Here is a 13,643-nt window from a genome sequence, read left to right as displayed (position 1 = left end):
TCAACCACTTGCAGCGCTATGAATAAATGTTTTACACTAGGGGGTCACAAGCAAAGAACTGAAATGAACACGTTTGCAGCCTGGAACAAAAAACTGTCCCTTTAATGATGATTGATTGTGCAGGGGGGACAAAATGAAAATAAATAAATAAATAAATAAACAAATAACTAAAACATGGCCATTGTCACTGCCAGGTTACCCATTTGCTTTAGGCTTCATTTTGATGTTAGCATTATGTTAATGGCCATGTTGCTGTTTTGGAGCAAGAATGTCATATTTGGATTAGTAGGTGGATGCTTGGTTAACAAACTGGATTCATAGATTGTACATGTGCAATCCACACATATATTTGCTAATTAGTTCTAAGTAACTTCAGCACTTCTTGGGTGGCCTGAACCACACATCGAGGCATGCTAGTTCTATTTGTAACAGGTTCCAACAGTAATAACACAGCAGCTAGAGGTTCCCTAACTCCAGTATCCAGATAGATGAGTTAGCTATAAAAAAAGATTCACCCACCTGCAGTGATGCTGAAGGGGGAAACCGTGCACAGAGGCCAAAACCAATTTGGCCTCTGTGCTGTAAACATGATTCTTGCTTTTGGATGCAGCTTCAAGTGGCTGGTCGAAGAACTGCAGTGTCTTGCTCTTTCAAGTAGGTTTAATTTTATGTGACTGTGTGTCTCTGCAATACACTCAGTTCACCCAATTAGCGAGATTAGATCTGGCTCAGAAAACAAAAGGGGGGCATTAAGTCCCAAATAATCAGAGCAAAGCAGAGAAAGATTGTAGCCAAGAGAAAAATATGTGAAATCGATTTTGATTTAAAAGATGTCAGGCATGGCACAGGTGTGCAGAGGGTTTTTCGTACTAAACTACAAACAAAGCTGGATGCTACTTGTGAAAACATCTTTGCAGTCATAGATGGGAAACCATGAAAAGGCTCATCAAGGTGCAGACGTACACACATCTCTCAGTAATTTGAAATTGGGAAAGAAAGTTAGTTGGTTGATTCACCATCAGCTTTCATAAACGGAACTTTGTTCACAACAAAAATCAAACATTTGTCCAAGACATTAGCGTCCTCTCCGCACGCTCAGCATCAGTGATAATGCAGCTGTAACCACACGCAGCAGGTGATAATTTGCATGCATTTATGCCAAGTTCAGCAAAGGAAAAACTTCCCGATTAACAAGTAGTCCAGGAGTTTAAGGAATCGTTTTTGATCGGGTGAAAAAAAACTTAACTGCTGTGAAGCAACAACAAGAAGCTGTAGAGGATGGCTGACATACAAACTCAAAAACTAAACTAATTTAAAGCAAAGCCAGATAAGAATATAATCTTAAATAAGAGATTAGGTATGATTCAAGAATACAGTTTTGCTGATTTCCATACATATTAAGTTAATTTATCAAGTAATATAATACACGAAACTGCACTACATCCAACAGAAGTGATGAAGGTTTCAACCTCAGAGAGAAAAAAGTGACACAGTGGAAATTATGATTAAAATAAAAAGGCAAACTATTATCACAATATATACATTTTACATTTTAAAACAGCGCTCCAATCAGCTCATTACAAGTGGTGCGATTGTATATTTATATATGAAATCATTCAAACTGTTACGGTACAGGGCTATATGATGATGAAGAGTGAAGATGTAATGTCTCTGCATGGCTTCAGTCTGTCTAACAGAAGTCAATGTAAAGCGTTTGGGCTGTTGTTTGTGGTATCAACCCGTGCATTCACTCCTCGCCAGGAAATGGGTGTGACCAACCAAATGCTAGGGGTGAAGTCTCCATTTAGGTTTGGGGAAGGTTTGGAAAGTCACTTGCTTACGTGTAATGTGTCCTGGAACTTTGTGCTTATGTAGCGTACATGAAAGCCTTTTTTATTGATGCTGTCATCCGAGTGAAATTTTAGAACAATGGAGTCTCCAGCTGAGTACACGTCCTCTGGGGCCTGAGGAAAAGCAACCGATACAGACAAGTAAATAAACAAATAAATAAAAAATAGAAATTAGTGAGCGAGACTGATTTTATTCAGCCCTACCCCAGATCCGCAGTATCGTCCCAGCCTGGGAGACTTGGTGTCAGCGCCGTCATATAGCTCCACATAATCGTACCCGCAGTCAGCCTCCTCTTCAATTTCAAACACTTGGAAGATGATCTCGACACCGTAACCCTTCTCAGCAGTTACCACCCACAAACAGTCAGAGCCTCCAGGGTAGTTGTTATCTCCAAACTGGGCATGGGAGTACAGATCTTTTGTCTTGACCTCTGCTTTAAAGCTTCCTCCACATTCTGAGAATCCACAACCACAAAATTAGAGGGTCAAAAAGAGGAACTCATAAAAGTTAGGAAGGAATGCAGCTGAATTGTGACATTTTTGAGCTTTTATTCTGTCTTCAAAACACCATTTTACTCTATTTTTGCTTGGGGTTTTTTCTTCTTTTTCAGCAGAGCAGTATTTTATAGTCTGTTTACTACAGTGGCCCTGAGATGCAAAACAACTTAAGAAAACACAGACAAACAGAAAACACTGTAAAAGCAATCAAAACACAAAATAAGTTGAAGAAAATCTTACAAAACATAAGGTGAATTGAATAAAATACAAAGGAAACTGAACAAAGCAAAATAGAAGCTGAATAAAACACAATAGAAGTTGACTAGAACACAAAGACAACTGAAAAAAACAAAATCTCTCAAAACACAATGGAAGTTGGAAATGGAAACTGAATCCAACACAAAGGATTCAAAGATTCAAGTGTTTTTGAGGAGACATTAACAGCTGTGGAGCTGATGGAGACCAAAACATGGGAAGGCTTTCACTGAGACGTGTTCAAAGGATTCATGGAGTGTTATGATTCATATAACACCGTACACACATGTTTGCTGTTAGCAAAGCAACTGTTAGCTTGTCACTTCTGCAGCTGTTCACTCACATTGGTGTTTTTCCAAAAACGCGTTTGTGTTTGTTATCGTGTTTTTTCTGTTGTCCTTTATTTAACCTTTGTTGTGTTTTCAGTGCTTTTGTAGCATTTTTCTATTTGCGTTTTGTGCCACTGTAGTTTGCTCACCTGCTCTGTACGAAGCCTCAAACCCTCTCTTCTGCACAGAGTTGTCGGAGAAGAAACGCAGGAACATTTTGTTGGCGCTGGAGATGACCGGAGAAGGTTTTTTGGTGCCACAAAAGCGTCCCAGAGTCGCGGCGCGATTGTCTCTTCCGTCATAAATCTCCAGATGATCATAAGCGCACTCCAGATGAGCCTCCATGTCGACCTCATTAAAAATCTGGAAATTGTTTCGAGTTAAACTTAAAACGATATAAATGGTTTTGAACAGTTTTAATTTTGGCATCGTGACATACGAGTTTGATTCGATGGCCCGGGGTTGTAGAAAGAGACCAGGTGCAAGCCTTCTTGCTGGGATATTTGTCAGGCCAGTTGGGGCTGGCGATGGTGCCGGACACACTGTTTATCACATGATCACATCCCGCTGTAAAAAAAATAAACAAAAACAAAGCAGGATGCAAAACAATGACAGCTGCACATCATTTCCTTTTCTCCAGCACAAGCATCCTCTGAGGTCATGCTGTGGAAAACAGGCCGAACATATTAACTGTCAAAATGAAAGCAAAACTAAAGCTGCCCTTAAGCAATCCTACTTTCCCACTCAGGCTATTAATAAATAGTCCTAAGGTCAAACTTTTGTCTGTAAATATGCAGCAGCTGGTAAAGGGTGTGTTCCCTCTAGGAGACTACTTCATCTTTAGATAGTAAGTGAATCACAAACGATAGCTTCATGTGTCCACTAGAGAAAAGTAAGGATATATAAGGCCATACATCACACTGATGAGTGAACAGTGGACATACTGCACCTTCCTTGCAGTCATGCCTGTTGTCGTGCAGCATGAAGCCCCTGCGGCACTGACAGCTGTAGCTCCCGAAGGTGTTTACACATTCATGCTGGCAGCCTCCATTACCTTTGGAGCACTCATCTATATCTGCGGACATAGAATAGAGTAGAATAGAATACAATAGAAACTTTATTGTCACTAGCAACAAATTCCAGTGACAAACAGTAACATTGAGATATTGTAGAAGTAATTTGTAATTTTGCTTTTTATTTTGACACTACTACACATAGTATATATCATTTATAAGGATTTGACTGATGTAAAAATAATTCCCAAAAGTTATATAGAGCTTGCTGATCCTGGTACTCTAGGCAGTTTACATAATACATTTCAGAATAATCTGAAATAATCAGAATATAATTTTTCCCACACTCTAATGTGTGAAAGCAGGCATCAGAACTTATTGGGTCAGACTGAGATTAAGCCTTTCCTCAAGAAGGAAATGTCTGCTACATTAGGCACAGGATTTTAGGATTACATGGCTGCTAGAAATCATACATTGTCGTACTGTACAGAGTTTTAACGTGCTTTTTAGTGTTGCTGAGGAAAAGTAAATAACTTCAGGTAGCTGTTTATCTGATGATATTGCATAAAAACATGTAATCTGATCATTAGCCAGACTTTAAAAGGGGAACTATTATGATCATTTTCAGTTCCATATTCTGGAAAATCTTTCGATTTTGATTGTATTATGATTTAAGCCGTACAGTCCAATGGTGAGTAAATGCACCAAATGTTTTTTTCTAATGTGCACAAACTTGTCTGTGTTCTGAATCACAATAAAGTAGCTATTCTATTCTGTTCTATTGAAATTTTGTGCTTTGATTTTATTGTTATATTATTTGACTAGCTTGATTAAAGGGGCAAAAATAAAGAACTGTAAAAGAAGAGAAAATCCTCAGATTTTGATGTGAATAATAAAAATACACAAGAGGAAGAATGTGTTTACACACGAAGACTAAGCATTCTGGGTAAGGTTGTGTAAGATTATATCTCTGTGATACATTATATCTCATTGTGAAGTCAGCGGACTGCATCTTTCTGGTTTTGCCGTTTTCCCTGCACCATACTGTTATTGTCACCGTCCAGCAGATCCGCCTGAGAAATTCTGTGTTGTTTTCTCTTTTTTCTCTCTCCCTCTGTCGCCTGGGTGGAGTTCATTGTGGGCTCCCGCCTTTGGCCTACATACCTGTGAGATGAACACCTGCGTCTCATTAACTGGCCTCTACTAAAGGGAAGAAGCAAGACTGCTCTTCGCTGGCTCGATGCTTGACCTGTGTTAGTGAAATCCTGGCTAGGACACTGCAGTCTAGTTCCTGTGGTTTTGCTTCTTGCATTAACGCATTGTTTCCTGTGTACAGACACCGTGGACCTGCCCTTGTTGCCTACAGAGATTCTGGTGCGAGAGAGGAGTGAGAGACTGGTGAGACACCAAGAGAGACTGAAGAGGAGTGAGAGTGTTCCCCTGCTTTTCCCTGTGGATTCCCTGGAGCCCTGATCCCCGCACCCTTGTATATAGCACTTTGTCACTGTTGCACATTTCACCTGGTGTTTGTGAATAAACCCTCTGTTCTTCCTTTGAGCCAAGGAGTCCTGTGTTTGAGTCCCTCCAGTTACCATAACAGATACATTTACTCTGCAGTTCCTTCTATGCTTCCTAAATCATCAGTCAACTCACCAGAGAAGAAATGAGCCTTGAAGCCTCTCTTGGAGACGGTGTTATCAGACTTAAACTCAATTCTCATGTTGTTCTGCTGGGAGGTGATGACCTCTGGTTTCTCTGCTCCACAGAATTTGCCGTGAAGCTTTGAGTCTGAGCTCAACCCACTGCGCACTTCCACAAAGTCATATTTACACACCTGATGGGAAACACACAGAAATGATCCCTGTTAATAAATGTATTGATGTACATCATTCACTTGATGTATTTTTTACAGATATATTTTAGCACCAGAGATTTTTATCAGGTATTTATTCCTGCTGAATGCTCTTTAACCATGTGTACAAGCACTTTCCTAGCAAATCACAAAAAACCCCACTAACATCATTCCCTTCGGTTTCAAACACATCAAACACCAGGGTGATGCGATACTGAATGGGTGCCACTAGCTGCCAGACACAGTTCTTGTTGGGTGGGTATTCTTTGGGCCAGCCGGGGGTGATGATGGAGCCATTCAGCATGGTGATGAATCCACCACAGGCAGCTGCTGGTGGGGCAAAAACACAGATTTAAGTGGTAAAAGTAAAAAAAACAAAAAACAAAACAAAACCCCAAATTCCCAGAAACAACAAAAGAAAACAAAAACAAAATTTGAAACTGAATGTTATTTTAAAAATAATCTAAATAATTAAACTGATGGATTTGAAATTGTGGTACTGGAAATAGAAAAAGACATCCTTAAATTTAACACCATTAGTTAGATTATTTGTTATTTTTTTAAAATGAGAGTAAACGTCAGCTCCTACTGCTATTTGTGTCTGCAAACACTTTTAAAACGATGAATCAAGATCTAAGTTCTTTGTGAAGATACAACAGGGGAGCGCTGCCCTCATGTGGTAGAAACAGGAAGCTTCCTTGGAATCAAGACTCAACAAGGTAAAAATCTCATTCTAGTAACACCTGCGAGTCCCAAATACTCAGGATTATTATCAGAAATCATATATATATGGCCTATATAACTTTAGGTTTACATCTATCTATTTATAGCACAGGGAAAAAGCTGTGGGATTTAACTGTAGGCATAATAGAGCTGACAGCTTAGGCGCACTACTGTAAAATTAAGCATGACATGGCAGAAATTCTAAACTACAGAATTTACAAACAGATTTGTCAGCTGCACAATAACAATGTGAATCTGCCGTTTCACCACATCTGAAAGGTGGTGTATTGGACCGGTCACTGTGAAGGCCATTTGAGTACAGTGAAGTCACTGTCCTGGCCAAGAAGCCGTTCTGAGATCATCTGAGCTTTGTGACATTATACTGTTGGAAGCAGTCATCACACACTGGACTCATTTGTTAACCAGAGACTGTTTTACGAGGTGGTTTAAATATCTTTTATTTTGAAAATCTGAACCCTTACCTAAACTCAACTTTATTATGTGTCTTGATTCTCCCTCTAAAGTCAGTACCTGCAGGGATTATGGAATTATTATTGTGCACATGTGTGTTTCCCATAGTGAGTGGGGCCTCTCTAAACATCAGTATCCAAGAAAATATGACATGAGGTAGCTTCATAAATAATGAATTTCTCATATAAACTATTAGAATTATTATTATTATGCTGTGGGGCTTTAGGTTTTACAAAATACAAAAAGGTCTCAGCCGCTGAGCTCTTTAAAGGGCCACTTTATCCAAAAGACCAGAGCTACATATACAAGAGATGCTGTCAGGCTTCAAATTTATGCATCATTCCCCTCCAAAGCTAACGACCCAGTGTTTTAACCCCTAAGACACCTCATCAACCTCATCAGTGCAGGTTGGAATTTCCATCTTTCTTTTCTGAATCATCAGTCACCATTTGTATTAATTTTTCACAGCAGTGAACTAGGGAAGCTATAGCCTAGTATATTTATATACATATTAATATACTACACTATAATAATACATAAAGTATAGAATAGTGTAGTGTAAAATAAATAAATAGTGTTTAGTTTACAACATGAAACTTGCATGAAGTGTTTCCATGGTGACCTGCAGAGACATACAGCAACAACACTTCAGCAGAGTCACTGATGGAGGCAGAGGAATCTGCAAAGTTTTTGTTTTTTCTATAGTTTAAGGATTTAAAGAAGTTGGTGTATTTTAAAAGCTTAGAAACTGAGAGTCAAGTTAGTCAAGAGTAAATTCTTATTTCTTCGACAAGTGTCGGGCAACTACACGGCCATGCACATCTGCTACCATCTTCAAGGCTACAAGACTCAGATAAGACCCACTATTCATCCAAGCCAAAGCTAACATTAAATATCTGGTAAAGTCTGATAAACCGAGAGTGGTCATGCTTAAATGTTAAATGCTTGCTGCTTGCTGGTTATTTTTACTTATTTGGACCATTCTCTGTAAATACTAAAGATGGATGTGTGGGAAAATCACAGAAAATCACTAGGAACAGTCCGTCTGATAAGTTCAGCGTCACATTTCTTCCCAATTCTGATGCTCAAGTTTGAACTTCAGCAGATCATTTGACCATTTCTTCATGCCTAAATATACTGTCTTGCTGACATGTTTCGATGATTTGATATTTGGTTAATGAGCAGTTAAAGGTGTACATAGTGAGTATATATCATGTAGAGGGAATATACTCGTCAGAGTGTACTTCATATCGTGAAGCAGTGGCATTCTGAAGTTGACAGTAATTTAATATGAGCAGTCAGGCTGTAAACTCACTCTCACAGGTGTGTTTGTCAGCTGCCAGCTCATACCCCGGGTCACAAGCACATCTGTAGCTACCCAGTGTGTTCAGACAGCGCTGCTTGCAATTACCATTGTCAGGTCTGGAGCACTCATCCATCTCTAACAAAAGGAAATGGCAATTACTAGTTTTCTGTGCCAGACAAATGCATCAAACAGGTCTCACTGCCGCCAGATTGTTTGCTGCTAAAATGACCTTCTGACCTTTAAAAAAGTTGGCCGCAAACCCAGCTTTGTTGACCGATCCGTCAGATGCAAACTTGAGCCAGAGCTGGTTGGAGGTGCTTTTGATGTCGTCTGGTTTGTCGTACCCGCAGAAACGTCCGAGCAGCGGGCTGCTCTCTGAAGCGCCGTCTCTCACTTCCACGTAGTCGTAGGTACAACTGTCGTGTTTCTCAATCTGCACAGCGCGGACACAAAAGTCTGCTAATAGACATTACAGCAGAGGATTGTGAAGTCTGTCCAAAGCGTCATCCTCGCCATCCACAAACAATAAAAGTGAGATGTTTTTTTTCTGCTGACACTCTGTAGACTTTTCAAAGTTTAAAAAAGTTGCTATAGTACTATAGTATAGTAGGTAATTATTTAACAAGTTTAATAAAACAAGTTCCAACATAGCAGCACATTAAAATCTTTGCAAATTAGCTAAGACTGTTTTAAATCTTTCCAGGTTGGCCATTCCTCTCTATATGCCAACTGCACCATTCACTGCAGGGACCACCTTTTAATTTTATTTGCTAGCACGTTGCCAGAATGCAGGAATAACAACAAAAGAGGTAATTTTACCTCAAATGACTGAAAGGAGAGGCCAACATTAAACCCCTCTGCCACTGTGATTTTCCACACACACTCTTTGTTGGACTGGTATTCATCAGGATAATTAGGCGACTGGATCTGGCCGCTCTCCCGCTTCACCTCTCCTCCACAGATGGCTGCACAGGAGGTGAGAAGTGACATAAGCACCAGTTGATTACAGTCACAGACTTGCTTTCATATGGCCAAATTCACATCTGTACCAAAAGGAGATGCATGGGAAAACTGAGCATTGTACCTTCATAAACAGCTGAAAATCCTTTGCCCACCCAGCTGCTGCTGCTCCTGAATTCAATCCACAGTCGGCTGTCGGTCGAGATAATCTGAGCTGGAAGTGTGTCTCCACAAAAGCGCCCTGCAAAAGTGCAAAAAAACCCAAACTGTCATTTCTTCTCAGTAAGAACTTCACATTAGAGACGCAAGTAAAACAGACCTTTTAGAGGAGCCTTCCTCCAGAAGCCGTCCCGGACTTCGACATGGTCGTACCAGCACAAGTGACTCCTGAAGAGGTCCATGGACGTAAAATTGAGAACAATCTAAGATGCAGAGGAGACAGAAGGACACCAGGGTGTTAGCAAATGATCTGGCATCAAGATTCGACATCTGTGTCGTCCCAAAAGAGGTAAAAAAGGTGGAAGGTGATACAAATTCATTTGGGTTGTGCTAGAAAAAATCTGCCAAATCAAAATGTGTAATCCGATTACTTTTTTCAGGTAACAAGTAAAGTAAAGGATTACTATTGCAAAAAGGTCATTAGATTACTGTTACTAAAGCACGCTGCATTTCTGTGTTACTAAAACCGTGATTTTTTTGCGAGAGTGTCTCATGACAATGATGTAAGTGAGTGCAGATCAACAATGGATAATATATCGAGTGCGGGAGAGAGTATGAGCGTGTAGGGTTTAAAGCGTGGAAGTACTGACCTTACTTTGAGTTTGATTCCGTAAAAAGTGACAAAAACATTAGCGTCTGCTGCACACTACATGGGAAGAAAACTTATTTTTAGAGCAAAAAAACCCCTAAACTTCAGAGTAAGCACCGAGTGCGCTACGACGGGAATGTGAAACTCCCAGATCCTTCCACTGACCGCTACGACACACCTGCACCAGGGCAAACCTCCGCCTGCCCCACTCCTGCTTTACGGTGAAAATAGAGCAACAGGACCGCTGAGTCTTTGATTTTATTTATTTTCTGCTGTCTTATACGTGCATCTATTTGAAAGACTGAGTGTAAACACAACAAACTTTTAATTTATGTGCTGGAATGTGCAGAAAATAGGTTTAAATGTTAAACAATTTTCTTCCAGTCAGAGAATGTTGCATATAATTTAATTTTTGCTTCATGCGTAAAGTTAAAATATTAAAACTAAAAAAACTACTTTCAAAATGAGACTTTTTCATTTGATTACATTTTATATGATGGATTATGCAGAAACAATAGAACTGGGCTGAAAGATCTCTTGCTTTATCACCTATTCAGGTTGTAAATCATCTTTTAAAAAAGTAACTAAGTTACTAATTACTTTTGAAAATAAGTAACCAGTAAAGTAAACTAGCAAGATTACTTTTGGGGGGAAGTAATCAGTAACTAATTACTGATTACTTTTTTCAAGTAACTTGACTAACACTGGTGTTGGCCCTGAGAGGCCAAACGGACTGCAGCTTAAGAAAACACCAGCAATAAGAAAAACGCTGCAAAAGTACACAAAACACAACGTATATATGAAAAATGACAACAGAAATAGGAAAAAACAAAACAGAAATGGAGAAAAACAGATTTCCAAAAGCACAAGGGAAGTGTTTCTGGGGAGACAATAACCCGACGGACCAGTTGCAGGAGCCCAAAACATGGTAGGCATATTTTATCATGATTCATTTAATACTGATGACGGATTTTCAGGCTAATAGTTAGGCTAACACACTTAACTCTCATCTTTTCCTTTCTCACAAAACCGATAGATCCTCCACTTCTTTTAAGTGTCTCCCAGCAAAATTCTTAGCATATTTTGGTTGCAACTGGTCCGTCGGGTTATTGTCCCCCCAGAAACACTTCCCTTGTGCTTTTGGAAATCTGTTTCTTCCTGTTTCTGTTTTTGTTTTTCCTATTTCTGTTTCGTTTTTTCCTATTTCCGTTGTTGTTTTTCCTATTTCCGTTGTGTTTCGTGTGCTTTTGCAGCATTTTTCTTATTGCTGGTGTTTTCTTAAGTTGCAGTACGTTTGGCCTCTCAGGGCCACCGTAGTACGACTCATTGTGGTGACGCCTTGTGAATAAGAGCAACCAAAAGTAGCTATTATATGAATGAAATAACTAGACTGACTTAGCCATATTCACCTCCGCATCCATGTGGCTAAATTAGAAACACCAATCAGCCCAAACAAATGAGAAAAAAACAAAAACATATGTCTTGGTCACTAATTTATTTGAGAAAATTCTTTCAATATTATACATCTGCGATTGGGAAACTTGTTAACTTAGCAGAAGAAGTAAAGATGATGGTTGCAGTCCATGTGCTGTGAATGCTTGCTAACTAATATGGAGCATTAATACAACACTTAATGGACCTCATTTGAACTTTACTCAAGTCCTCCTTGCAGAACAGCTTCGACTGTAATGCGTGCGTTATAGTTTCTGCATCTGCTGAAGTTCAAGTGGCATGAATTTCTTCTTCAGATGGCGAGGCTCCGCGCAGATGTCTGCATGCCTGCCAAGTTTTCCCACGCTAAGTTTTTCCTTATGACTTGAGGAGTCACTTGAAGAAACTACATAACAATCCACTAACTACTCATGGGCTCTTATGCATAAATAAGCATAAATAAGAATGACTGCTCGTTTGTGGTATCTGCAGCTATCTGTGTCTGTATTCCCTGGAAAGATGTTAGTGGATTTCCTCACATTAACTGCTAACATCAGGGCTTTGAATTGGCAGTTTGAAAAATAAATTATGATTCTATGATGTGTTTAAGATCATTATTTTGTTGCACTACCACTTTATCTTTTGATTTAGCTCATGATCACTATGGATAAAGACTTTATAAATTCATTAGGTGAGTAACCATGCTGATCATGCCCTTATGGAGCTAATGCATCCACATATTGAGTACCTTTTCTCCAGGAGTGACAGAAATCCTCCAGACACAGTGGGTGTATGCCGAGTATCCGTTAGGGAAACCAGGGGAAGAGAAGTTTCCACAACTGTCCTGCAGACTTTCCCCACATTCTGTCACAATAGGAGATTATTTAAAATATATTTAACTAAGAACTGAAAACAGAAAGATGTGAGGAAAGAAACATTGCAAAGCCTTGACTGATCATCTGATTGGTGTTCAGGTAAAAAAAAAACAGTTCACAAAGGACTTCATTTTAGGGAGAACTAATATCATTTTTTAATCAATTTATTTAAACCAGTGATGATTAACTCTCAGTCATGAGTGCCTCACAAGCACAGAATTAGTAGAAATGATAAGCGAGTTCCATGTCTTGCTTCAAATAGGGTGTACAATGGGGATAAAAACATATAGTCTCCTCTGATTTTTAACACATCTTGAATCTATGCAAGACGATTAGGGCCACTGATGAAAAAAGTGGACACACCTTTTTTTTTCTTTTCCAGAATTCTGAGAAAAAAAGTCAGAATTCTGACTGTAACTGCAATCGAGAAATGGAAAGCTGCTCACTCTTCAGGGGGAAAAAGTCGGAATTCTGACTTTTTTTCCTGAGATTAAAGTCTGAATTCTGGAAAAGAAAAGAAAAAGATGTGCCCACTTTTTGTTCCAGTGACTCTAATCATCTTCTGTATGAAACAGTCCATGGTGCATATAATAATAAAAGCACTTTTACTTTTAACCTGTGACAGTAGAGATGAGACTTTTCATTATGCTGCCATCAGGTTGAAACTGCTGTTTCAACTTGAAAACTACCACTAACTAAATAAAACAGAAATGAAAAGGATCCAGGAGTGTTAGAGTTTTTAGGAGTCTTAAACCACATGCCTTACCTATATCAGAATTGCCTAAAGAGTGAGCAGCTTTTCATTTCTCGATTGCAGTTACAGTACGCAACACAGTTGCTGTCTGCACTGTCCTGCAGTTAGAAACCATCAGTGTGAAGAGCGTCTCTAAACAAAACATAAAAGCTACTCTCCAGACTATCCAGCTACGTGGATAGTCTGTTGGCTTTGCAAGTAGCAGCTGCTATAATTGGTTCGATAGAGACGAGGAGCGACACTCCTGTGTGTCTAAAGATCAACCTTAACCTGACCATCGTTCACTGCGTCATTCTCGGCTAGAACATGAGGCCCATGAGTCTGTGAAACATATTAGTGAGCCGAGTAATTTTCACATATTCATTGACGCAGGAACTCCAAAGGTCTGCTGTTGATCTCAGTAAATGGATCAACAGCAGACGTCTGCCTGGAAATGTGGGTAAATGAGTGTGACGCACTCCAGAAGACACTCTGCAAGAAAGCAGATAAAATACGGCATCAAGACTGTTTTCTTAGAA

At 39.5% G+C, this 13,643-nt stretch overlaps 1 protein-coding gene across 5 annotated transcripts in view; it reads right to left on the bottom strand.

Annotated features, from left to right (window-relative positions):
• Positions 1-567: 567 nt before the first annotated feature.
• Positions 568-13,643, bottom strand: part of LOC309711790 (bone morphogenetic protein 1-like) — a 27,967-nt gene continuing 14,891 nt past the window's right edge. For 2 of the 5 annotated variants that reach the window (XM_082542247.1, XM_082542251.1), the window contains 13 exons: positions 12,245-12,360; positions 9,577-9,679; positions 9,382-9,498; positions 9,117-9,262; positions 8,535-8,730; positions 8,307-8,432; positions 5,964-6,127; positions 5,599-5,779; positions 3,882-4,007; positions 3,372-3,499; positions 3,082-3,295; positions 2,055-2,305; positions 568-1,964 (listed from right to left, as the gene is read on the bottom strand). In XM_082542247.1, the coding sequence (XP_082398373.1) occupies positions 1,830-1,964; positions 2,055-2,305; positions 3,082-3,295; positions 3,372-3,499; positions 3,882-4,007; positions 5,599-5,779; positions 5,964-6,127; positions 8,307-8,432; positions 8,535-8,730; positions 9,117-9,262; positions 9,382-9,498; positions 9,577-9,679; positions 12,245-12,360 (2,003 nt within the window). In that variant the 3' untranslated portion in view covers positions 568-1,829. The remainder of the gene's footprint in view (positions 1,965-2,054; positions 2,306-3,081; positions 3,296-3,371; positions 3,500-3,881; positions 4,008-5,598; positions 5,780-5,963; positions 6,128-8,306; positions 8,433-8,534; positions 8,731-9,116; positions 9,263-9,381; positions 9,499-9,576; positions 9,680-12,244; positions 12,361-13,643) is intronic. The other 3 variants (XM_082542248.1, XM_082542249.1, XM_082542250.1) reach the window with 3 other exon arrangements.

This window comes from Aulonocara stuartgranti, assembly GCF_965226115.1.
Source record: "Aulonocara stuartgranti genome assembly, chromosome: 7".
NCBI classification, from domain to species: domain Eukaryota; kingdom Metazoa; phylum Chordata; class Actinopteri; order Cichliformes; family Cichlidae; genus Aulonocara; species Aulonocara stuartgranti.
Note: the sequence above shows the minus strand (reverse complement) of the source record. Positions and strands in the feature narration are given on the sequence as shown.